The 25,409-nt window shown below is 40.8% G+C and overlaps 3 protein-coding genes across 6 annotated transcripts; all 3 read left to right on the top strand.

Annotated features, from left to right (window-relative positions):
* Window positions 1–2,697: 2,697 nt before the first annotated feature.
* Window positions 2,698–5,971, top strand: nudt21 (nudix hydrolase 21). The gene is made up of 7 exons (XM_071910277.2): window positions 2,698–2,980; window positions 3,358–3,558; window positions 3,651–3,714; window positions 3,795–3,884; window positions 4,646–4,721; window positions 4,886–5,000; window positions 5,558–5,971. Exons 1-7 carry the CDS (start codon window positions 2,859–2,861, stop codon window positions 5,577–5,579), a joined length of 690 nt encoding a protein of 229 aa, XP_071766378.1. The 5' UTR covers window positions 2,698–2,858; the 3' UTR covers window positions 5,580–5,971.
* A 685-nt stretch (window positions 5,972–6,656) lies between these two features.
* ogfod1 (2-oxoglutarate and iron-dependent oxygenase domain containing 1) lies at window positions 6,657–14,404 on the top strand. Its single transcript, XM_071910283.2, has 13 exons — window positions 6,657–6,896; window positions 7,959–8,104; window positions 8,195–8,241; window positions 11,455–11,555; window positions 11,657–11,773; window positions 11,856–11,947; window positions 12,031–12,159; window positions 12,834–12,947; window positions 13,053–13,132; window positions 13,497–13,750; window positions 13,841–13,969; window positions 14,065–14,123; window positions 14,217–14,404. The coding sequence occupies exons 1-13, from the start codon at window positions 6,737–6,739 to the stop codon at window positions 14,376–14,378; spliced, it is 1,590 nt and encodes a 529-aa protein (XP_071766384.1). The 5' UTR covers window positions 6,657–6,736; the 3' UTR covers window positions 14,379–14,404.
* A 2,495-nt stretch (window positions 14,405–16,899) lies between these two features.
* On the top strand, window positions 16,900–24,528 carry tradd (tnfrsf1a-associated via death domain). Of its 4 annotated transcripts, XM_071910293.2 has the most exons (6): window positions 16,932–16,954; window positions 19,151–19,261; window positions 20,020–20,173; window positions 20,348–20,628; window positions 21,517–21,664; window positions 23,709–24,528. In XM_071910293.2, exons 2-6 carry the CDS (start codon window positions 19,154–19,156, stop codon window positions 24,005–24,007), a joined length of 990 nt encoding a protein of 329 aa, XP_071766394.1. In that variant the 5' UTR covers window positions 16,932–16,954; window positions 19,151–19,153; the 3' UTR covers window positions 24,008–24,528. The 4 variants fall into 4 exon arrangements, with proteins under 4 accessions (XP_071766396.1, XP_071766394.1, XP_071766395.1 ...); XM_071910295.2 differs by lacking the exon at window positions 19,151–19,261 and having other exon boundaries at window positions 16,900–16,954; XM_071910294.2 differs by lacking the exons at window positions 16,932–16,954; window positions 19,151–19,261 and adding an exon at window positions 19,292–19,500.
* The last annotated feature ends 881 nt before the right edge of the window (window positions 24,529–25,409 follow it).

Genomic DNA, 25,409 nt, shown 5'->3' on the forward strand with positions numbered 1-25,409 from the left:
ACAACAGTGAGTTCTACATGTATGGCTGCCTGCGCTCCACACCATGCCCCTACTCAAGATCATCTTGATGAATGGGAGCCAATCGTCAAAGCTGATTCTAAACTGATGCTGTTCCTCCAGGACTTGGAGAAGGAGGATGAGCAATGTCCTTTTATCATCAAGAGGGAAACGGTCAACTCTTGTGCACAGATTGAGGCTGCTGCTGAAAGCTCTGTCACCGTCCTGCATCAACCTGAATGTTGTGAGGGAACAAAAGTCACGGTCCTCTCTGCTGGACCTGACAATATCTCCACCTCAGAGGAGGCTCTCCCCGTCTCTCTTGCAGAATACACCCTGATTCACCTGCTTCAGGAAGGATCAACCGACATGCTTCAGGAGTCCCAGGCTCCAGCCATCCAGGTTGAGAACAAAGCTCCACCAAGCCTTGTGGTTGAAACTGTAAAGGACACCAAGGATCTGTCCTGTCTGACCCTGGAAAAAACACTTTCATCTGTCCAGTTGGTCAAACCTACAGGACCTCAGAGTTCCAGTGCCAAACACAGCCTGTCGACAAAAAATCAAAGAAGAAGAAGCGTGGCTTCTTTTCTTGGCTATCCCGCATATTCTGGAGGAAGAACAAGAAATCTGCGGACAACATGGCTGCAACAGCAGAGACGCCACTCCAACAGACCTGCCAGACAGAAGCAGATGAGCCAAAGCCCTGCTTGAACTCCCTCTCACCTGCAGTCCACTTCTGAACTCCTGTCATCTTCCTATCCACTTTACACAACTGAACAACTGAATCGTTTTATTTGAATACATTTATTTGCACACTACTGTTATAGTGTCTTTGCACATTTCTTCAAAACACACCTTTATTCCTGCAGTTATGGGTAACCTGTAGCCTAAAGCAGTGAAAGTGTAATGGAATTAGTAAATATAAGTTGGCCATTAACATTTTCTATACCTCTGTTACTAACAATATAATCTATTTATTCCAAATGTGGCTGTTTTTTCCACTGAGAGTCCATTTTGCTTTTACTATAGCCTACCACTTGTTTTATGTAAAGAAAACAAACAAACAAACAAAAACACATAAAATGTCCTCATTCATAAAGCTTTTCTTAAATTATTATTACTTTTGTTCTCACGAAAAATGTCTAGAAAAACCAACGTGGGATTCATAAAATAATAATGTGCAACCCCTCGATTTTGTACACGCCCTCAGGCATTTCTGATCATGAATGCCAATTGTTCATAAATTGGATTTGCATACCTGTTGATGTTGATCAGAGACGCGCACCTTGCATGAAATTAAAAAGAAAGGTTTGACTTTATTTTTTTTTAAATTTAATTTTAATCTAAAAAGCGCATAGTAACTCGAACTAGGCGCAGTTTATTAGCTCCAGGGCGCTGTCAAACAGATTAGGGGAATAATAGCAGAGACTGCGCTGTCAGGTGTTCAGTCATCAGCGGAGTTGGACACTGATTTAATTCCAGCAGCATCTCCATCAGTCCTTAGGCTACAGCATATAATGATGTTGATTTTTACAAGAGCTTTCTGCCTGTAGCCTACTGTCCATCCTACAGCACACCTCGAGTGCGCGCACGACGGTAATAATATGATCGCTGCTGAGGGTCTGATGGTTGGTCAGGGGTTTCATCAGCCATGTGTTAAGGGAAAAACCTCTATCACCTACAGACAAACTAGTCAGCCGTGACACCCTGGTTAATTTAACTTCCATCCAGTCAGTGGAAAAGCTCACTAAGATGCGCCGTGCGTCTCCAGCGGCACCCCGGTCAAGATGCACAAGCACCCTGCTGCTCTGCAGCACCAACGAGTCGTGACTCCTCTTGGCTAGCACATTAAGATAAATGGGGCCCGTTACAAAATGGACAGGGTACATAAAGATTGCAGACTTCTGCATGCTCCCAAACTCTTCATCACTGTTCCTGTCCTCATATTCCTCACTACCACTCCCTCCCAGGAAGGAAAGATGAAGTGGGAAGGAGGGGGAGGCAAGGAGGAGAAGAGGGATAAAGTTGAAGTTCTTGTGCTTCAGCGCTTTTTTAATTATGGCCACACGCCAATTAATGTCCCCCGAAATAACTTTTTACTCAGTAGCTATATATTGAAATATAAAACGTTATTTCCTCTACATAATACACTTTCTTTGAGTAAATTTCAGGAAATGTTTTAGGCAGCTTACCTCATCCCCTTCACTGAGACAGCATGGGCAACACAGAAGCAGTTTCCTAGTAACAGAGGAAAGGAGGAGGCAGTGGAAGAAAGGAGTCAGTCCTGCAAACTTTTTGGTGGACTGGGAAAGCCTTTATTATTACAGGTTAAACACAAAGCTCTCTTTTAGGTGTGCTCTGTGCACAAGAGTATAAAGAAAGGAAAACATTACAATTATGTCAGTGTATAAGAGTGATTAACTACTGGATATTTTGTGTCTCAGGGTAAATAAATGTTCTGATTATTCTTTCCTCCTTAAACATTAAGTTTACACTAATCATGTTTTGCTGAAACCATGAATCAAAGGGAATTTTAGACTCTTTGATTCATGGTTTGAAGTTTTAGTGAATAGTGACTAGGAATAAATGACAAAAACGAGTCCACCCTTCAATCTAAACCGCTTGCTGTTCACCTCCAGACCAGCAGGTGTCGCTAGTGAGGACACCGCGTGAGCGTTTACTAAACACAAATAACCCGGAAGAGGAGGGGTGAGGGAAACTACGGCAGACAATTTTGTGGATGTTCTACGGGATTCTTTATAACTTGCTTTGTTATTGTGATAATTCAAGCTACCCGCATACCGACTACCAACTGACGTACATTTGCAGGGAGATTTAACCGCGTCGTGCAAACGTTAGAGATGTCGGTTGTGCCTCCCAGTCGCTCCTCCACCGGCTGGCCGCGCGGTGGGTCCGTGCAGTTTGGGAACAAATACATCAGCGGCCCCGCGAAACCTCTCACACTGGAGAGAACCATCAACCTGTGAGTACTAACGTTATTTCACCAAGCTCAGAGTTAGCTAGGTAGTGTGAAATGCGTGAGTCTGTTAGCGTTAACTTCAAAAATTGAGTCTGAGGCTTTGGAGTTGGATTGGAGTTGGATTCTTAACAGGAAAGCCCGCTGCGCCGAGCGCAACGCAAATCAACAAGGAAACTAAATCTCATTGTATTAAGTTTTTCTTGTAACTTCTTTAATAGGGATCGCTTTTTCAAATAGCCTATGTCCTTGGCTTCTGCAGTGATTGTAGTTCTTATTAAGTTGACATACCTGTAATGATGAGCTCTTGTCATATTGAACAACAGAAGGATGAAGGCAACAGAAGGCGTTAGTGTGTGTGTGTGTGTGTGTGTGTGTTTCAGATACCCCCTTACCAACTACACATTTGGCACCAAGGAGCCTCTGTATGAGAAGGACAGCTCGGTGGCAGCCAGGTTCCAGCGGATGAGGGAGGAGTTTGACAAGATGGGAATGCGGAGGACGGTGGAGGGTGTGCTCATCGTCCATGAACACAGACTGCCTCACGTCTTACTGCTGCAGCTGGGCACCACGTTCTTCAAACTGTGAGTAAAGCCCCTCAGCGGTTCTTCTCGTCACTGTGGTTGGTTTCTGCAGGTTTGTGACATGTCACATGATGCTCGCCTCTCTCCTGCAGGCCCGGCGGAGAGTTGAGTCCGGGAGAAGACGAGGTGGAGGGTCTGAAGCGCCTGATGACTGAGGTAGCTACATCTTGCCCACTTTAAGCTTCTTGTTGCTGTGGTAATGGTGTGGTTTACATTGCTTTGTGTTTGTATGTTAGATCCTTGGGCGACAGGATGGGGTGAAGCAGGACTGGGTGATTGATGACTGCATTGGCAACTGGTGGCGCCCCAACTTTGAGCCTCCACAGGTGAGTACGCTCAAAGACAGCAGACTGTTCACAAAGTTGAAGGTTTGGTGCAAAAGGGGCATAAGTGACTTTTTGGCAGAAAGAGTATTGTATGTCATTGGAAAGCTCTTGTTGAGCTCTATCAGATGGTCAGAAGAACACATTTGTAATCGTAAACAAAATTAAAATGTTAAAAATGTAAAATACCAAAGGACTCAAGTGAAAACCCTGGATTACATTTGGTAAAAGTTATGTTTGAATAAAAAGATAGAATCATTTAAAGTTTTGGTTTTGCTCTGAAACTGTCACTTATGCCCCTTTTGCTCTAAACCCTAGATATTTCCCACCAAGAACTTGTTCCCAAACATGGTTGAATAGTTTGAATGGAAGAGTGAATAGTTTCCTACAACCTGGCAAATAAGTTATTGTGTATGAATCAGGAAACACATTGGTTCACACTAATTACCACAAATCAGTCTGATGTGGAACTGCAGTTCCTTGCTGCTATCCCTCTCTTCAAATATGCCGGGAGTCGATGCAGACCTGACAGTTTCTGTGTTCTAAAAATGAACAGTTCTTTCAGTTGGCAATCTACAGATTCTGAATGCCTGTCAATTGATCAGAATATGAAACATTTTGATGTCTCGCTGCTCTTTGGTTCATTTATATCAACACTGGTACTGCCCAGGTTGAATTCTCTTCAGCCATGAGATATACAGATATAGAGTTCATATAATTGTGCATGCCATTCTGAACTCATGTGAACCTGTTTGTCTTTTCAGTACCCTTACATTCCAGCCCACATCACCAAACCTAAGGAGCACAAGAAGCTATTCCTGGTTCAGTTGCAGGAAAAAGGTCAGTATATCACAATGCAACTTTCTTAATTATTTGAGGATTGTAGTTAAATAGATGGAAAAGAGTAGATTAAGATCAAATTAAGAGGGAAAGAGACAGATGGATATCTTCCTACATAGCATAGCTTCCCTTTTTGAAGTTTGTCTGTGATTTGTGTCCCACAGCCCTGTTTGCAGTCCCCAAAAACTACAAGCTGGTGGCCGCACCGCTCTTTGAACTATATGACAACGCTCCTGGATATGGACCAATCATTTCCAGTCTACCACAGCTACTGAGCAGGTATTGTTTATATTTTCTTTCCTACGTGTTTGGGGAAAAGTTGGTCTAATAGTGTAAATAGCCTGAAATTAAACTGAAACTAACATTTATTTTAGGGTTGGTCTCTTTTTCATTGTCACATTGGCTACATTTGAGAATGAATGTCCCAGATTCACTATCATTACAGATGATTAGTAGGAAAACTACATGAATCATGAATTTTCAACATCTAAATGTTTTATAAATGTTGTCTCAATGATTGCCATTATGAAGGCCAATGTGAGTGTTACTACACTGAACAACAAAATGATTTGCCATGATGGGATACACGTGTATGTATGCAGATATATTTGGAGACTTTGACTTGGCACTTGCATGAACTTCGGGAATCGTATTGGAGGTGTGTTAAATGATTTGTAAAAGGCCTTGAAAGGTTAGAAGTAGGGGTTAATGTTAAGAGATAGATGAACATTACTTAATAAACCTATAATAAATAATGTTATTCATGTGACAATAGATCTGTTCACTTCACTCAAAGAGATTTTTTTCCTAATGATCATTGTTATTTCTTTGCACAGGTTCAACTTCATCTACAACTAAATTGTGTGAAAGCGGGTACAACGTATTGCTGTCTCTGTGAGTGCAGCCGTGTCTGGGTGAAGTTCAGAGACGAGAAAACGATGTGGACAAAATGCTGTTCATCTCTGACTCAACTTTCACATAACAACAGCTCATCACATCAGGAATATGGACAGTGCACTGGCTAGTTTACTGTTAATAGAAAAAAATGTCTTGTGGTTTTTTTTTTATCTGAAAAAACAAAGTTTTGTAGAATGCAAGTCCATATGCCAGTGTGTTGAAAACCTGATTTTATGCCCCTCAGAAGAGGGCAGTGTTTGATTAAAAAAACTACAGCATTGAGTTTCCTGTTGTTTTAACCTGTAATGATGTTGTGCTTTTCTTTTTTTAAATAAAGCAGTCCTTTGAATATGCTTTTCTAAGTCCAGTGAGCGAGCGAGTGAGTGATACTAAGTTTCAAAAGAATTTTCAGAGCAAATTTTAAGGATTTTGGGAAGTGATTTTCATGTTTGCTAATATTTACTGTGAGCCTATCGCCTAACAGATTGAAGATTTGTTGAAATGGAGATTCTATAATATTTAAGTGTTCAATATATTCAGTCCCAACAGAAAGTCCTGATGCTACCAGCCGTCCATACATTTGACTCTTTACATTTGAATCAAAATGGCACAAACTGAACAAATGGCAACACTGTTTTATGTATAAGTAGCAGACTAAAAAATACATAATAATACTTCTGGTGACAATAAATTAAGAAAAATCACCAAGTGCTATTGTTTCAGATGTCTGTATGCCTTGTTCAAAGAAAGTTAGGTGATTTACAGCCAGAAACCTAAACGACGAATCACGTACATGTGTGTAGTGGTTGTGAAAAATCGAAATATTTCTGCATGAATAAATGATTTTATTAATCATGTTTTCCCACATATTTCCAAGGAAGTTTTATTTCCAACCGACCCATGGAAGTATATATTATCATGTAAATATTATATTACACAGTTATGACCCATGGTTATGACCAAAAAAAACAACTAAAAAAGTCTTAGCCCTGTCGCGTTGGTGACGTACAACCAACGTAACTTACCTGCGACGCACACTTCACACGTTTACCAAACTGAAAACAGCCCTCTTCGTAGTTAATGTCTACCCGGTTTTAGACCACACACTTTCTTTTGCAATGAGCGCTAAACGACAACAAGAGGAATGTGGCAACACGGACAAGAGAAAGAGGAGAAAGAAACGCGAAGAAATAGCGGAGGTTTCTTCAGTTGTAGATGACGAGGAGGTGAAGAGGGCAGTGAGGGAGGCATGGACCCGGAGAGCTCACTACACCCACGGTGAGGAGAGGAAACAGGCGAAACCTCCAGCAGGGCTAACGTTCATAACAAGCTAGGCCAATAAGGAAATGGGAAGGGCTGACATTTATGTTAAGGTTACTGGCAAGCTATTTGTACAGTCTCTCTCTCTCTCTCTCTCTCTCTCTCTCTCTCTCTCTCTCTCTCTCTCTCTCTCTCTCTCTCTCTCTCTCTCTCTCTCTCTCTCTCTCAAATCTGCTTGACAGAAAGGGTCTATGTTGCCAAAGCATTTGCAAAGGATAAAGTCAAATGAATAATGGATAATAGACAATTCCACATATTCTACGCATATCAACAGTAGCGTGTAAAAGTACAGTAGCATATAAAAACAATTCAATGCATTCAAGTCAGTGTATAACAATATAGGACAAGATTACAACAAGACAACATGTACAAAATCATTCTCAATATTTACATTTTCTCCGTATTTGGTGACATGTTAGATACAAACTTTGCAGCAATATTCTATAACATTTAAGTGTTCCTATATATATATATATATATATATATATATATATATATATATATATATATATACGGTGTGCCAGATGGCTCAGTCTGAACAAATAACACCGTACCTTAATTAAGAATAGATAACAACTTAACAGAAACCAGCCATTTCTATTTTCTCAAGGTTTTCTCTGGTGGCAGGACACCATATACATTTAACTGTTGATTTTTGCATTTCATCAATTACATTCTTTTGTTTCTAATATAATATGATAGTAATATGAATAATTTTCTTCTCATCTGTCTCATTTGCATAGTATTTATTTTTCTACTGGGATTGTTGACATAACCTGTCCTTCTTTAATGAATCTTTATGTGAAAGTTTTGCCTGTTTCCACAGAGGAAGGTCACCTCCCTTTTTCAGTAGGACCAGATAACATTCCACTTTTGCTGTTAAAGTTTTGTTTCCTAGCAGTTTTTTTTTTAATTTTTGTGTCTTGTGTCTCTCTGTCTTGCACACTAGACACAGAAGTGAGTTTTGTGGTATCAGCTCAGTCGTACCTATTCCCTTTTGCCTGGGTTCTTGTTCTGCAGAGAACCTGGAGTTGGACTGCCACCCTTTCCCCCACTGCATCATCCAGAACTTCATCAGCAGCGAAACCTTCGTGGAGAACCTGCAGAGAGAACTGCTGGACCTCAGCTTCCACGAGAAGTCCAACGACCTCTACAAATTCAAACAGGTAGCTAGCGAACGGATGGTTTCACTGCTCTGTTTCAGTGGGTTTGTGTTGTCGTCTTATTTTGTCTTTGCTTTGTTGTTTCCCTCACAGTCAGATGACCTGAGGAAGAGAACAGAGCCACATATCTCAGGCTTGAGGTAAAGAGTAGCGTGTGTGTTCATATGTGACTGAGTGTACTGTTTGTAGGCACTGAGGAACGGCATGGATGGAGTGCATGATGAGAGAGTTGAAGTATGGATAATGGCCTGCCCAATGTGATGTGTATTGATTTTGCCACTGCCACAGAAGAGAGCCATTACTTTGTATTGAATATTGTCCGCTACTTATTCACCGCAGGTCTTGGAGCTCTCAGGTTTCCATTAATCTCTACGTGCATACATCTCGAATTTTTACTTTACCAATAGTACTTTTAACATCTAAATATTTGATGCTACTACGATACCACACCAAACAAGAAAAACCACCAACCAATGTGTTACCACACTTGACTTGCACAGCTTTGTAGCAAACTTTGCACATATTGCACAGGGGTTTTTTCTGTTTTGGTTGGGTGTTGGTCTTAGTCGGCTCTGTATGTGAACTGAAATAGTTCTACATTTCACTTCTGACACCAGTTTGGCACCAGTTTAGGTGGATTGGGATTCACTTCAAGATGTGGTGGACTGTTTGATGCTGTTGCCATGTTTTCACCTGTTTCACTCTGTTGAGTTTTGTGCAGTTCACTGTCAGGAGTCAGACTGCGGCTCCGTCTGTCTGTCTACTGGACATTAGATGTAGCTGGGGCAATCACCTGTGTGCAAGATATGCTGAGCATAATCCTGTTTTTGGGCCTTATGCTATGTGGAAAGGCCATTACCTCTACACTCTAGTTTTTTGTGATCAAATTTTTTTTAAATTTTGTTTCTTTATGGTGTGACAATAATAAATCATAAACACATGCCCGCATGTATCACATTCATATGTGTCCATACATCTCCATAACATAATATGTTGCGGATATTGTAATTCAAGAGAGAGAAAAACAATAGATAAAGAAACCTAACATTTTATCCCACCCTCCCCTCCCCACCCTAGCTTACTCCCTTCCCCTCCCCTGGCTGGCTTCGGATAACTCATGCCTACGTAATACCTAGGCATATAGCATAGGATAAAAATAATAATAAAAATAATAATAATAAAATGAAAAAATAAATAAATAAAAATAAAAAATGAAAAAATAAATAATAAAAAAATGAAAAAATAAATAAATAAATAATAATCTAATCAAATAATAATGATAATTATAATACTAATAATAAGACTACTACTAATAAATATATACACACATATACTGTACGTGCACACATACTGTATACATGTACATACACATGCCTACACATACCCATATACATACAAATACATTTATACATACATACACACATAACTCTCCACACAAAAAAAAAAAAAAATTACATTCAGCATAGCGAACCAAACATTATTGGCCAACCTGATTCATATAGATAGATTTAACCTTCTCCATTGCCTTGGACAGAACCTCAACTTTATTTGCCATGGCCCCATTTGACCGGGCAATAGAAAGCTCTAGAGAGATTATGTCATAAAACAGGACAATCCAATGAGTAATATGGAGTGTATGTGGGGGCTTCCACCTCTGTATTAACATTTTCTTTGCAGCTGTCATACCTAGAAGCAACAATCTTGTCTGAGAAAAATTAAGAGATAATGAAAAATCATCATTTAAAAGTAAAATAGTCGGAGTACAAGGTACGTTGATTCCAATTATACCTCCCATCAGGGATGCCACTTGAGACCAGAAAAACTCCACATCTGGGCATTGCCACATTGTATGCAAGTAGGTTCCTATTTCTCTATTATTACACAGAGGGCAAATGGGTGTAGAACAAAGTTGAAGTTGACAACGTTTCCTGGGAGTGAAGTACAGTCTATGAATAAATTTGTAGTGAATCATTTGATGGTTAAAATTTCGTGATGAAACTTTGATATTTCCCCATACTCTCTTCCAATTAATATCTTGCTCCCAATCCTTTAAGTCAACATTCCAGACTTTGGTCACCCCCATTATAAGACTTGTAGCTTCCTGTAACTTTTTATACAGATTAGATACAAAACCCCCACATTTAGGTTTAATACATAAAAGCTTAAGAAGCGGGTGTATAGAAAGAGAATTATTGCATGGGACTCCATAGCTTCGAAAAGCAGCTCTCAATTGTAAATAAAAATAAAAAGATGTTCTGGGTAAATTATATGCGCTTTTAAGATCTTCACATGATCCTAAGCCTCCATCATCCATAACGTGAAAGAGAGTGCGGATACCAGATCTAGACCATGTAGGAAAAACAATAGGTTTCCCGCCTAAACAGAGGAATTTATTTTGAAATATTGGCGTCTGAGTGTGCCACTGCATCTCCCAGTTACCTAATTTCCCCACTTGTTGCCAAGTCTGTATGGAGTGGGCAATAATAGGGCCAAATTTTGTTTGACAATATTTGAGGGATAAGCCACAAAATGCTAGTTCCTCCAATTTATAAGGGGCAACCACACACCTCTACACTCTAGTTGTAGTGCTGAACTCGGCAGTGAGCAAAAGGCTTGTGTTTGTTATTACAGCAGTGCTTGGCTTACAGGACAGACATCAGACGAAGGGGGAAGCCACACTCTTGTACCTCCCATGCAATAGTTTTATTTTATATTATGGATTGGACATATTGCCTTCTAAAAACTCTTCTTTAAACTCTTCCTCATCCTGAAGAACAGTATAAACAAGTAACCAGCAATACAACTGATATTGGAGATTAATTGAACTCGAAGAGCTGCTGGACCTGCCAAGAGTTTCAGTGCTGGAGCCAAGTCCACTTCAGTCAAGTCCAAGATAAATAAAGACCGGGCCAGTCGAGTCTGAATCAAGACCAATATCAACTGGGTGCCAAGTTTGACTCCAACCCAACACTGAGGCCAGAGCAGATTGGGTCTTTGAGACTCAGATGGCCCAGATGACAAAATAATAGACAAATCTTAAAAAAAATTATAATTGTAACGAAATATGATATAATATAATAGTGATATTTAGTGTTGTTTTTCACCAGAATAGGACACACTGCACAAAGATTTCAACATGCCATTTTGTCCAAATACTACTTATTATTTGTGTCTAGTCCAACTGAAGCATTACAGCCCAGGTGAATAAACTGCATAATTAAATGCACAGTAAAGGCTCTCTCCTGTGACTATTATTTATGTCGAGAGACTGTCACAATATAACAGTGTGTCTGTGTGTGATGAGGATGCCAGTATTTCTCATTGTACACATTTTTCCATATCATTGATTTCAGGGCCACACTGTTTGGGCGGTTTCGTTCCTGGCTGGGAGAAGTGCTGGGTGTTGAACTGGAGCCCACAGTGGACATTTCTTGTGCCAGATACCAATACACCGGTGAGTTTTGTCCTAAAGTTCTGTGTTTTTAGGCTCTTTTGATAACAAATCTAATTTCATGTAAAATGTCCTTCATATTTTACATTCTTCCTTCCCTCTAGATGTTCTTCTATGTCATGATGATGAATTGGAAGGGAGGCGCGTTGCTTTTATACTGTACCTCGTCCCTCCGTGGCAGAGCAGCGACGGGGGAACCCTGGATCTGTTCACCACAGACAGTGAGCATCCCACGTTGTGTGTGTGTACGTCTCTGTGTGTTAGGCAGACACAGCCCTTCATCATTTCCCACCCTGTCAGCAGGTCATTTCCAGCCACAGAGTATAGCGAAGTCGCTTGTGCCTTCTCTGAACACGCTCGTCCTCTTTGAGGTGTCTCCGGTCTCCTTCCACCAGGTAACCTCTTCCTCTCTGGAGAATAACTTCCCTTCCTTTTCATCTCTGTCTGTTAGAAGTGGCTGTGATTTGTGTCTCTCCAGGTGTCGGAGGTTTTGTCAGAGGACAAGTGTCGTCTGTCTCTGAGTGGCTGGTTTCACGGTCCGTCATTAGAGCGCCCTCCTCGCCATATAGAGCCTCCTATTCCAAGGAGCCCACACCTGCCGAGAGATGTGAGTTGGGTCAAAAGCTGCATGAATACAAATGTGTACTAGGGTTGGGGTCAGTTCATGAATGAACTCATCAATTCCAGTTCAGCTGAGGAATTGGAATTGGAATTTGGAAAAAACCTACAGGAAACAGAATTGGAATTGTATTGGAATTTTAGGAAGTTTAATTTAATTCAGTGAAATTCTGTGAAATTCCATGTTTTTTTGTTTTTTCTTACCACATATCTGAGATTACACATAGTGTTATATATTATCAATACTGAATATCATAAAATGTCTCCGGTGGTATTTGATGCATAACATGTAATCATAATACATACATTATGATTGAATGTATTTTATTTGTTTAACTGTCTTTTATTAGATTCATAATGTTTGATTTATAATGTTTAGTAAGTCAAGACTTCAAAACCTCTCTTGGAAGTGGAATTTCATGGAATTTCATGGAATTCAACTCTGTTTCCTGTCATTCCAATTCAATTCCAATTCCGTTTCCTTAGAGCTGGGTGACATTCCAATTCCAATTCCAACTCCAGGAATTGAGTTGGAATTTACCATGCATTCTCACTTCAGTTCGTGAATGTCCCCAAACCCTGATAAGTTCATTTTTCACTTGATTATTTTTAAATGGTAAGGCACAGGCACAGCCTACTTGATGTGTCTGTGTGTTCACACAGGAGACGCTGCTGCTGGAGTGGGTGAATCCGGTTTACCTGGATATTTCCTATCAGGAGCAGATTCAGGAGGAATTTGAGGACAACTCTGAAATCCAGCTCAAAGATTTCCTCAAGGTAACTTTTGTCTTTCTTTCTGTCTTTTCTGCCTTTCTTTTTCTTTTTTCCATCCATCGTCTTTGTCCGTTCGGTTCCCCTTACTGACAGTGTTTCTGTTATCAGGAGGAGAAGTTCTTGGAGGTGAGTGAGTCACTACGACTCGCTCAAGTCCAGTGGACGAGGAGAGGTCCTGCCAATAAGAGGTGGGGCACGTTTCACAGATATTATTTAACCCATTCTAACCCATTGTACAACCATTCTAACCCATTCTAATACATTCCACTACCACTCTAACCCATTGTACAACCACTCTAACCTACTCTACAACCATTCTAAGACATTCTATAACCATTCTAATCCATTCTAAACCCATTCTAACCTGTTTTACAACTATCTAACCAATTCTACAACCATTCTAACCCATTGTACAACCATTCAAACGCATTCCACAACCATTTTAATAACTTACTTGACTTAATGTGGTGATTTTGTGTGTTCTGTGTTGGAGAGCAGATTTGTTTGAGAGCCTCCTACAGTATGTGAGTACATGTCTTTGTGTTCACTCAGGTGCTATGAAGTGGCTTCTCTGGATACCTTGCCTCCATGTTTGAGTGCGTGCTGGGAGCTGCTGCGTTCAGAAGCTTTCTTCCTGCTTCTCTCCAACTTCACCGGCCTCAGATTGCACTACCTCTGTCCTAATGATGAAGACGATGAAAAAGAAGATGGAGCGAAAGATGAGGAGGAGCAAGAGAGCAGAAGGGACGGAGAAGCCACAGGGTCTTTAACAGATTCATCATCAACAAATAAAAGCAGAGAGAAAGGTGTGTGTGTGTGTGTGTATTAGAGAGTTTGTGTGGGCAGAAGTCTTTGCATCTGTTTATGTCTGTGCTGACCTCTGTGAACTCCTTCAGAGCTGAGTACACCAGAGTGTTTTGGGGAGCTGCGCCACTGGTCTCATGGGGATTACACTCTGCTGCATGATGGAGAAGCAGCAAGAGCAGAGTACGCTCTGGACCTGATTTTGCCCTTTGGCTGTTCTGGTGAGTCGGCACACACACGCAAACACACACACAGTATAGGAACAAATTGCCATTCAATAGTATGACTGGAAAGAGTATTATTTTTTCTCTTGTAGACTGGCAGTCAGAGTTCGGGGGCTTCACATCTTATGTTGCTAATGAAGAGGATGAGGAGGTGAGTGCTGATGAAAGTATAAATCGCAACTCTAAATGTATGGGCAGGATTTCTGTGATTGTCATGTTTGCTGTGGTTTTCTCTTCTTCGTAGCTCCTGACCGTGTATCCAGAGGAAAACTCTCTTGCCCTCGTCTACAGAGACAAGGAAACACTCAAATTTGTCAAACACATCAATCACAAAGGCTCCTCTCAACCTCCTGGCAATTCTACCTGCAGAACGTTTTATGACTTCTCTTTTGTGTACTATGAATAAATGTGCCTGTGTTGAGGTTTTATTGACATCTTTGTTTGGTTTTCCTTAATGTTCCTTAAATTTTAAGCAATGGATGTAGATGAAGTCGTAATTCACAGGACAATATTGACTGCCGTCTCCACAACAAAACAGCTATTTCTCTATGAAAAGTTAAACTGAAAAAGTCAATTTTAATACAAAAGTCACCCAGCGTTACCCATTTGCAGAGACATGCAAAAGTTTAAAGATTAATTTAGGTTAGCTAGCTGTTTTTCGTCCCATGTTCATCTCATGCATTACAAATTTAGGTCAAATGGGTGCCATAATTATTGCAGTTTGCACTGTAACTTTCAGGAACTTGGTGAGAAGTGAGAGTAGGTGGGATGAGTCGGCTCTGTCTTACACTTGTTTCCTGCTTATAGACAATGCGTGTGCCAGATCACACAGACCATTCATTTTAATCAAACAAAAAATTAAAATATGCTTTGTGATACTTGTCTTAAACATACTCCCTAAACATTAGAGATTGTCAGACATAAGAGTGAGGGCTAAAAAAGGTGGAAGTGGAAGTAAGAAAATCATGATCAGAGTCCTTTTGAAAGACAGAGGTCAGTGTGAATTTTAAGAGACATGAGTTCACTTCTCTTACTTTTAGATTGCCACTGTTTAGAAGGACTCGGCTTTAATGTCTGCTGGAAAAACAACTGCTGGATCCTATCCAATCATAAAATGCAATTTTGAGCTGGAAAATAACTGTATGAAGCAATACTGCTGACATCCCTACATTTTTATAAGTATAAATTGGTGATGCTGATGGTAAATCAATGTCACAAAAAAAAGGAGAAAAATATAGTGTGCATAGTATAGGCTACACCCTGTTTATTTCATTTGAGCTCACTTATATCACTTATCTTATGTTATTCAGACTTCATATTAGTGATATATTTAAGGTTAACTTTTTTAATAGCTACAGTTTCTTTAGAGTTAGGCCTATCATTAGTTTCCTGTCAATACAGACAATCTCAAAACTTCTTGGTGAAGAAGCATGATGGAAGTCTCCAAACCAGACTGCCCCTTTGCGTTTCATATGGTGTTTTCAGCAATGTTCCTCATTTTATACAGCAACAGTAAAATGAACAGAGTACAGAAACAAAGTAGTGATGTGAGATACTGACCTGAGTAATCAGGCCAGGTGAATGGCAAGAGGTTGTGAATGAGGCTTTGGACACAAGGAAAGGAGGGAAATCTCCAAAGCAGATAGTTTGATTAGGAAAGCACTTTCAAACTGTAATCTATTTCACTGATTATTGATTCACTGCTTAAAATTCTAATCAGTGACAGTAGAATACTCAAGTATAATTATCTGATTACTTTCAGTTACTTTCTCCCCCTAAACTCAAGACTATGCAAGAATGAACAATGTATCCGGATTTTCATATTGTAAATTGAATGGTGTTAACATGATATACATTAGGCCTATTTCACAATGTGAAGAATTACTTTAGTGTCTAGAATCTCGGTAATCTCACATTTATTTTTCCCTTCCCTGTTATTGTGGTGTTTATTTATGTATTTATTTTTAACAGTTCCTGAAGCAGATTACAATTTGTTTTCCTACCTAGATGACTGTAATCAAGTTGCATGTAATCTGTTCGTCCATATCTGGCAGTGAACACTGACATGCATCATTAGCGCCACCTGGTGGTCGCAATAAATGAGGCTTAAATAAATAGGCCTGCTGCCCCTCTGCAGCCACAGCGACTTCTTCGCTGTCTTTTGGCTTCCACATCCACACTGATGACATTTAGTTTGGTCTGCTGAACAGCGCAACTTGGGCCTACACACTACGTCAGTAACATAAATATACATATGTATAGCTTTTTTCACGTGGCCAGTTACTGTGTATGCTTCTTCCCGGAGTTGTTTTGTGGCGGATCACGGGTTGAATGGATTAAAATGCTCTTTGAAAGTCAAAGAGTATCCGAGGCTATCATACGACTAGTTTGGAGAATATGATAAACACCAAATGGAAACTGTATCTGAATCATTCACGACATTGATGACTAGATTTAGCTTTTAATACAGGTCCTGTCACAGAAAATGAGCAAATCTATGTAACCTGCTGATTTTGGCAGTATGGTACCGTTTTCATAAATTACAACTTTTTGTGACAAAACGCTTGAAGCAGCTACACAGGCCAACCGCCTGCCACCGCCACCGCCACCAACCACTTCCTTTAACTTTGTCTCACTTCATCATTTTTTAAATTTTTTTATACTAGTATTTTCATGATATTAATGTCTGTGTGGTGCTCCGAATTTACAATGACTGTTCATAAAACTTTGTTGTAGCCTAATTTAAACATATTGCCTATTATTTGTACATTTGAATTTGCTGCATAAGAAAAAAAAACTAAACATGAAAACAACCACTTCCTTCCCGTCACGAATGTTTCCCCAGGCGGCATGTTGATTTCCACCAATCACAATGTTTCTTGATGTCCAGTCAGCCAATTGGACGCCAGGAAGTTATTACTGTGTCAGTGGGTGTGATCCTACAGGAGGAAGTGTCAGCGAACAATATAACAAAGTTTTAAGGTAAGTTCATGGCTGTAAGAAATTCCACTAAAAATCAGCTTTAAAAGTCGCCAACAGAGTGATAAGTTAGAAACCATGTTCGCATGGTCCCATGTCTTCTCCTGTACAGTTAACACTTCAGCAGTGTAATTAATCGCGCCGTGACCAAAGTAAAGTTGATGGTAGTTCGTCTATGTGCGGTCTACCAACACAGACTGCTCTCATACCAACACAGCAAAACGTCGTGCCATGTTATGGTGTTTTGATAGACCTCCTCCAAATCTACACTTTATAAAACGGATGGTTCCGGGTCTCCGGTTGTGATTGGCCGGGTTACGTTGTAAAGCGGCTGGGGAAAAAAAAAAGGAAAAACCCGATAAAGGCACACGTGACAGTTACTTCAATATTAATGCGCTAACCGAAAATCACTAGTCATACCTGTACTTCTGTGTCGCTTAGCAACCACTTTGTTCAGCTACCGCTCAAGATCTAGTTTCATTGCTTGGCAGAAGAATATCATTTATCACAGTTTATATCGTGTAATAATTGTTGGTTAAAAATAAGATTTACTAGACAGTTTTGTCCTTTTTTGTACTATGATGTGTTACCACTGTTTTGTAAAAGCTAGCTAAATCACTCCGCTTTGTGCCTATCAACTCCTCAGAACTGCTCTAAAATGAGGTTAAAGCACGGCCTCTTGTGGCTCATTGCTTACATTACTAATTTATGAAAGCATGCCGCTGTTCTGCGGGATGAATCAATATTTTTCACACAAACGACTGACGAGCTGTCCAGGGAATACTAGAGGTTGCCTTTTGGCAGCTGAAGCTAAATTATATTTTAAGCTCCTGATGATCACATAATCCTCATACAGCTGGTGAACTAATCTCACCAGTATACTTCTAGACTTCCGGTAGATAGGATGGCATATGATTACATACCGGCTAAGTTGTGGAGATTCCTGTACTAGGCCCAGCAGCCAAACATACACTGTATTAGAGTGATATATGAGGAGATGCATGTAATCCAGCTCAGATGATGCTCTTTCCATGTAGAGCTGTGTACATCCTGTGCGTGGTGACACAGACTGATCCCAAACAAGACCAAGTGTGAGCCGGCGGGCCTCAGTACAGTTCATCCAGACTGCAGGAGATGGTAGCTGGAGTGGGGGAGGGGAGGAAGTGAGATTAAACATGTTTTTATGTAATGAGGGTTTCAAAGGGAGGTTGGGGTATAAAAGGGTAAGGTAGAGTAAAGGCAACAACAACCAGGGGCCTGTAAAGTGATGAGTGGTTTTAACTCTGGACGACAAGCTGTTTGATTTGTGTCCCCTGGTTTCTCAATATTTTTCGAGTTGTCGCTCCAATTTAGATTTAGGTATATGATTTAGGGGAATAATAGGAAATGGTATCTTCTGCCTGAGATGAAAGGAATGCCTAAATAATCTTAACAAATGAAAAGAAAACTGCTGAGTAGTAAATTTCAGTGATGGTAAATGGAGAGGCTGTTTGTACAGCTCTGGAAAAAATTAATAGACCATATCAAAAGTTTTAGTTTCACAGTTTATGGGTAAAATCTAACTTTTGATATTCTTTTATGAACTATTGACCACGTTTGATTGTAATTTCAAACAGAAATATTCTCATTCAGAACATTTATTTGCAGAAAATGGAAACAGGTCAAAATACCAAAAAAACACAACTAAACAAGTTTATACCCATAAATAAATCATAAATATAACAATGTCTTCGCTTAGGAAGGGTTCAAAAATCAATGTGGTGGAGTATCTGTGATTCTTAATCAGAAAATATGGGGTGCCTTTTGGGGTTATATATTTAAATTATTAATTTAAAGTAAGTAAGTAAAAGTTTATTTATATAGCGCATTTCCTACACAGACAAACTCAATGTGCTTCACATAAAAGCAAAACTCAAACATAGGATAACAGTAAAAATTGTACAAATACATACATATTGAACAATACATACATACCCGTTGTACAATACATTCACACATTGAAAAAAACTAGGCCTAGGCTTTAAAACGATAAAAAGTAGGTTACATAACAGTTTTGCCAGATGGGGTGTCAGATCTTTGATGCTCAGTATCTTGGAACTGCACCTCAAACAGATAGACCCTTATAATTCCAAACTCACTAAATATGGCGTATCTTGTATCTTTTAGTGCAATCTATATGTGCTTTTCTCTTGTATGGAGACGATGTGCGTACGTGGGAGAGGGAATCTTTCAGAAGCTCTAAACAGGAAGGCAAAGGGATCCCTGGTGGCTCAGAAAGCTGCCTGGAAGGACCGAGCTCCTCTGGAACCGGTGAGAGGAAGGGAGGGACTGGATGTTCTGGAGGTTTAGTGGAGGAATCTGACAGAGGAGCGGAGGAGGAATCTGGTGCCTTGGAGGAAAAGTAGGAGCAGGAACCCTGAAGTCTCTGGGAGGAGAGTGGAGGGAAATCTGGGCATTTGTTAGTGGAGGGAGGAGAGCATCCCGGCCTCTGTTTGAGGGTAATGAAAGAAGAGTTTGAAGTGGTGAAGCCTTCTGCTTTCCTTGAGAAGGTGATCATGGTGATACATGAACTTCTTGACCTTCACAACTCCTAATGTTCTGTTGTTTTGGACACTTTACTTTTAAGCTCTGGGTCTGGGTCTTTACTTTTAAACTCCTCTTTGGAGAGGAGTTAAGCGCCCTCTTCCTTTGGATGCACATCATTCTTCGTGCAATAAATGCAAATATTCTTGGGAGAGATGCGGACACATTAGAGATAATAAGTCAGCACCTTTTGCACAAATCAGTGTTGTTGCCTATGATATTATGAAGAGGAACGTCCAGATACAGAAGCAAAGTAGAGATGGTGATTCTTCCAGGATATTTTTCAGCTGCTGTAAGCGTGGCTGCCAGCACTGCAGGGGCCACAAGTCCTTTCTTAGGCTTTAAGTCATTAATCCCCATATGTTTTAGCTTCTCTGTGGACCCCCTGTTTTCTGTATTTGCACATCAGGCAAAAGATCCTTTGCTTTTGAATGCTCACCACTGGAGTCATGTAAAATTATGTCTCACATTGTGTATTGCATCAGAGAATGGCAGACAGGACTGTGGATCAAGGGCCATGGACAGGATGTGCGGTTCTGTTTCTGCAGTCGCTGTGTCCCGAAGTGAACCTGCTGTCGCTCTACAAAGACAAACAGGGAAAGTTCACTGTCTTCAAAGTCATCAAGCTGACACTCATAGGTGAGCACTGACATTCTAGACAGCATGTATAGCATACTAATTATGTGTATTGTAGATGTCTGAATGATAGAACATGGTGCCTATATGAGTAAGATGGAAAGAGGAAACATTTTTCATCACAAAAATGTGTTTGCTTGGACATCAAATTCACTAAACAATCTTTTCCATGGCCAGATTCTGCAGGAGGCCTGGGTGGTTATGAGATACTAAAACTCCACGACGCCGATCCCCTGCTGGGGGTGGAGGTGAAGTTTGTGGATGTAGCGGTGTGTCAGCAGTTCCTGGAGAGCTACGGCTCCGGAGCGGTGTGCCAGTCCCTCTCCCAACACGCCTGCCGGCTTCTCACGGCGACGCAGGAATTCACTGTGAAAACCCAGCTCAAGGCCAGCACACACACACTGGATCTCTGTCTGGACAACCTGCAGCTTTGCCTACAGCACATCCACTTTTCACAGGTATAGTGTATGTTTATGCTTGTAAATAATGCTGCTTTTTTGGGGGAGTGATCTGAGAAGGAGCCCCAGTATTTAAAAATTTCAAGTAGTCGGCACTCTCCTGTTGCAGCTAAATATGGTGTTGAATTCCAAATTTATAGCATGCATGGATAACATTTTTTCACTGTCTTTGCTGATTTAAAAAAAACGTCCACTATGAGTACTGGTGGATACAATTCATGGCTACATTCCAGTTTATATTAGGCTGAAGATTTTGCCATCTCATACACAAGTCACAGAAAAATAACTGATGTCTTTTAAAATAGCCTACACTATATTACTATTGGGAATTGGAGGCAAAATAATAAGCTACCCTGCAGATTTATAAAGGTGAAATGCCCTCTGCATTAATGTGTATAAGATAACCTTTGAGGATACACCTGTGTGCTTGATTAGTTGCTGATGCAGGTCAGTCAAGAAGTTGCTGATCGGGGAAACAGTTTTCAGTGAGGATGCCTCTTGGCACTGCACACACGGCAAGATATTTCTTTTATTTTGCTCAAGATTGAATAATTGCGAATTTGTGTTTGCAGTGATGGACTACATATGCCACTAGCTATAAAGCAGGTATACATGAGCTATTCACAGATTTATTGATTTCTCTGTTATTCAGCATGGGTAAGTGGGAGTCAGAGTGCAAAATGGCATCAAGGCAGGAGGAGAGCCCAGGCTAATGAGCAGCAGGGGAGAGAAGAGTAGTGAAACCACACTGATACTGAGTCCTGTGGTTGGACGGACACACACACACACACACGCACTCACTAAAAAGTGAGAGTGTCTCGGGGGGCTGAGCTCTCCCCTAAATATTCTCATTCGTTGATACCATCTGATCTTGTCATCCCCTGTCAGCCGGAGCGCCTGCGTGACGAGGAGATTGATGACCTGGAGCAGCAGCTGCAGAACCAGGCCCTGGGTCACGCCCCGCAGCCAGCCGCCCTCACACCGGAAGAGGCTCCTGTGCCCAGCAACTGCTTCCGGTTCCAGAGGAGGGTGTTTGGTGAGTTCCTTAAAGGTCAAGATGAGCATTTCTGACACCCGAGTCCCGTGCAATTCTCCCAGGACTCGGTACTGGGCTGCGTTTGGTTCCACGTAAAACACTTTCTTCTGGATGTTGCCTTTCCTTCAAAGTGGAGGGAATCCCCAAAATGCCAGGATGAAAAATGGCTGACAAACAAAGTGGAATTTGGTTCCCCCTTAAACAAGGGAGCATTTATTCTCCCTCGTTCCTTCATTTCTCCTCCCTTCCACAAAGGGTAGAAATTGCAAGCTTCCAGCATGAAGTGTATCCCACAATCCTCCGCTCTGGTTGCTGAATCCACGCTGAATGTAACAGAACGATGGCTGATAGAAATTGTGCATATCCTGTAAATATAAGCTGATTTGGCAACTTCCAGTTTTTTCTGCATTTCAATTTTTCCTAATGCTGCACCATTCAAAGGTGGGCAGTTTGTCAAAAGATGCAGCGTTTTAAGTATTTCAAGAACCCAATATCCTCAAACAGGGTTTATTTGATTTCTAGAGACTAAACAATTTTAGCTGCAGTTTAATTTGGTTTCAAACATAAGAGTAAAACACAGTGGAAAAGCCTTTTTTATTGTGTTTCTGAGAGTAAATGTATAAGACTTCCTTCCTATATAAAGTTGCAATGCCTCTTCAGTTCTGACTTGGCCTTTCTTCCCTTGCTGAGAACCAGAACAGTTTACTTTACATCAGACATTTCGTCACTAGGGGGCTCACTGAAGGGAAGACAACATGGTAATGTGGATCTGACTGCAGCCCTGTTGAGGGCCAGGCTTGCTCGCCATTTTGCCCAGCAAAAATAAGTCGCACATCAGTAAAGCATTTATATCGTTGGAGCCTTTTTCAGATACATCAGACCCATGTTGGTGACTTTAAATTCAGTGTGCATTATTGGCAAATTGCCTTAAAAGTACAATAAATTCCTTAGAAACATCTTTGCCTTCAGGTTCACAAAGAAATAGTGGTTTCATGCACCCAATTTTTACTGCATCTGGCGCCTGTCTTGATAACTGTGAGTGTATCATTTCCATTCACAGCAGCGGCCAATCTATGGAAAGAGATTAGTGCCAGCAGAGATTATATTTGAATTGCATGCATTTGAATTTGTCATGCTCACATTGAACAGTTGAAGTAAAAATAATAATAATAATTTGCAGAATAAATTAATTCAAAAATGTTATTTGTTAGGCACAATTTGAAATTGAATGTGATTTTTGTTTTTATTATTCATTTATTTCCCTTTAATTTCATAATTTCAGATTTGGTCAAATTCAGTTTTCTTAATTCAGATTCAGCACAAGAGACATCTGTTCACTGAGTGTTGACCAGAAGGCAACCGCCTCCTCCAGCGGTCCCACCGGCTCTGGGTCCAAACTGAGTCTGACTCTGAATCTAAAATATATCAAGAATTTCACCCCAGGGGGCGCCCCGGTGGCTCACCAAGTAGAGTGCGTACCATAAGGCTCAGTCCTTCCCGCAGCGACCCGGGTTCGAATCCGGCCTGTGGTCATTTGCTGCAGGTCCTCCCCTCTCTCTCTACCATACCTTCCTGTCTCTCTCTCACACTGTCTCTATCAATAAAGCATAAAATGCCTAAAATAAATCTTTAAAAAAAAAAAAAAAAAAATTTCACTCCAATTCTAAGCTGGTTATGAAACTGCAAAGAGCAGGCAGCGGTTTTGGTCATACAATGTTTATTTAAAATCACAAACTTCAATTTTCAATATTCATGCACGCCAATTTACAGCCCAAATGCCCCATAGCCACGCAGAAAGCTGGAAAATTGCATTTTTCCAATAGAATATGCCTTTTAACAAAAATATCAGTAATGGAACCAGATGTTGAGCAAAAGCATGTAACAACTCCCGTCGACATAAGAACGATATAGGCCCCACATGTCAACAATCCTGTTACTGTCCTATAGATGTTAAGGTCTATAGGAAGTCTGAAAGCTGTTTACTGTTGATACACACATCTGTTTATAGACTAACACTTATTTCCTTTATCCTTTGGCCTGTCAGAGGACCGAATGCTGACGGCGGCAGATGTTCAGAGCTTCTCTAATGGAGTGGGCCGCCAGTGGAAGCACGTCGGGAGGGTCCTGGGCAAGAGCTGCCGCGCTCTGAAGGGCCCGGCCATAGACAACCTGGCCTATGAGTACGAGAGAGAAGGGCTGTACGAGCAAGCCTATCAGCTGCTCAGCCGCTTCATCCAGGCAGAGGGGCGGGCGGCCAAGCTGAGCCGGCTGGTCAGAGCGCTGGAGGACTGCAAGCTCACCAGCCTGGCCGAAAATATTCTGGACATACAGCCGCGAGAGTGACACTCTGTCACACAGTTGTGGTCCGCGAGTCCGTGTGTGTGTGTGTGCAAAGGTGCAGAACTGCGGGGAACATGTTGACTTTGACCTTCCTACTCTTATATGTTTGTTCTTGTTTGATATCTGTCTTCCTCACATTCAAAATCATTCTTGTATGTGTGTGTGTCTGTGTGTGTGTGTATGTGTGTCAGACAGGATGTGTGGACAAGTGCTAACCTGTGTGTGAGAACTAATGTGTGGATTAATATTATGTGGGCACTATTGTGTCTTTTTTATTATTGGTATGATTGAGTATTGTTCTCATTTATGTAAAAGGATCTGTCATTATTACATAGTCACCAGTACACACTGCCTTGGTCTGTACACTGTTTCAAGTGTTGTGGAGGAGCAGACTGTTTTCACCGTGTGCCTTCTCTCTTTCTCCTTTTTAAGTTAATTTACAGATGGAAAGATGGAACCTGTTGGTTCTTGTCAATAATGAGTGCAAAAGTGATGGTTATTGATTGATTGATTTTTTTTTTTTTTTACAAAATAGGTGCATACAGTTATCAAATTAAATGTGTATCAAATTAAATTTCATATTTGTGTTTGATGTTTGATGCATTAGTGTAATTGAAAGTGAAAACATAATTTTGCAAAAATTCCCTCAGGTATAATTTAGTGTTGCATTAATCCCCCCCTCTCTCTCTGTCCTCCCCCTCCCATCACTCACTCTCTCACTCTGTCTCTCTCTGTCTCTCACACACGCACCCAGAGAGTGGGACACGTGCACATGCTCATATGATTAAACTGTGCTGATTACTGATGTACTGCTATATGTATATGTATATGTGTGTATGTATGTATGTGCTTGCATATGTCACATTGCATAAGGGTTAGGGGGAAGAGCCATTGGAGCAGAGAGGTGAGGTTTTATCTCATCATGGCTGTTGGTTCCACTAGCAAACACAAATTTACTGATTAAGGCAGCAGGTTTAGCTCTGGTGGTTTCAGTGGACGGTCCAATGTAAAAGCCCAACCCCCTTACTCCACTTGGCGGTCCATCCAGATGTGATGTGTGGATTAGAAGCTTTTAACGCACACATACACTCACACACTTACCGGTATATGTTGTGCCCCCCCCCCCCCACACACACACACACACATACACAAACAAAGTTGTATATGTCATGACCTGCTGTGACACCCGTCACACTCATCTCTCTCTGCCTCTGCTGTAACTGTAGCCTTCACCCCCCCTCCCCCTTACACACACACACACACACACACACACACACACACACACAGACAAACCGAATACATACAATTACACATTTACGCATGTGCCAAGTGTATTTTCAGCATATTCTCTCAGGCTTTAACCTGTATGTTCACCAACATGCTTGTGCATTTTCTTCCTATTTCT

Source organism: Centroberyx gerrardi, chromosome 1 (genome assembly GCF_048128805.1).
Source record: "Centroberyx gerrardi isolate f3 chromosome 1, fCenGer3.hap1.cur.20231027, whole genome shotgun sequence".
Classification (NCBI taxonomy): domain Eukaryota; kingdom Metazoa; phylum Chordata; class Actinopteri; order Beryciformes; family Berycidae; genus Centroberyx; species Centroberyx gerrardi.

What these genes read in the sequence shown, in the direction of transcription:
- nudt21 (XM_071910277.2), top strand. Translation starts at nt 2,859, where the DNA reads ATGTCGGTTGTGCCTCCCAGTCGCTCCTCCACCGGCTGGCCGCGCGGT. An exon ending in GGCACCACGTTCTTCAAACT is followed by an intron (nt 3,559 to 3,650) that starts GTGAGTAAAGCC and finishes TCTCTCCTGCAG; the next exon opens with GCCCGGCGGAGAGTTGAGTC. An exon ending in CCAACTTTGAGCCTCCACAG is followed by an intron (nt 3,885 to 4,645) that starts GTGAGTACGCTC and finishes TTGTCTTTTCAG; the next exon opens with TACCCTTACATTCCAGCCCA.
- ogfod1 (XM_071910283.2), top strand. Translation starts at nt 6,737, where the DNA reads ATGAGCGCTAAACGACAACAAGAGGAATGTGGCAACACGGACAAGAGA. An exon ending in TTTGCCCTTTGGCTGTTCTG is followed by an intron (nt 13,970 to 14,064) that starts GTGAGTCGGCAC and finishes TTTCTCTTGTAG; the next exon opens with ACTGGCAGTCAGAGTTCGGG. An exon ending in CTAATGAAGAGGATGAGGAG is followed by an intron (nt 14,124 to 14,216) that starts GTGAGTGCTGAT and finishes TCTTCTTCGTAG; the next exon opens with CTCCTGACCGTGTATCCAGA.
- tradd (XM_071910293.2), top strand. Translation starts at nt 19,154, where the DNA reads ATGTGCGTACGTGGGAGAGGGAATCTTTCAGAAGCTCTAAACAGGAAG. An exon ending in CATCAAGCTGACACTCATAG is followed by an intron (nt 20,174 to 20,347) that starts GTGAGCACTGAC and finishes TTCCATGGCCAG; the next exon opens with ATTCTGCAGGAGGCCTGGGT. An exon ending in AGCACATCCACTTTTCACAG is followed by an intron (nt 20,629 to 21,516) that starts GTATAGTGTATG and finishes ATCCCCTGTCAG; the next exon opens with CCGGAGCGCCTGCGTGACGA.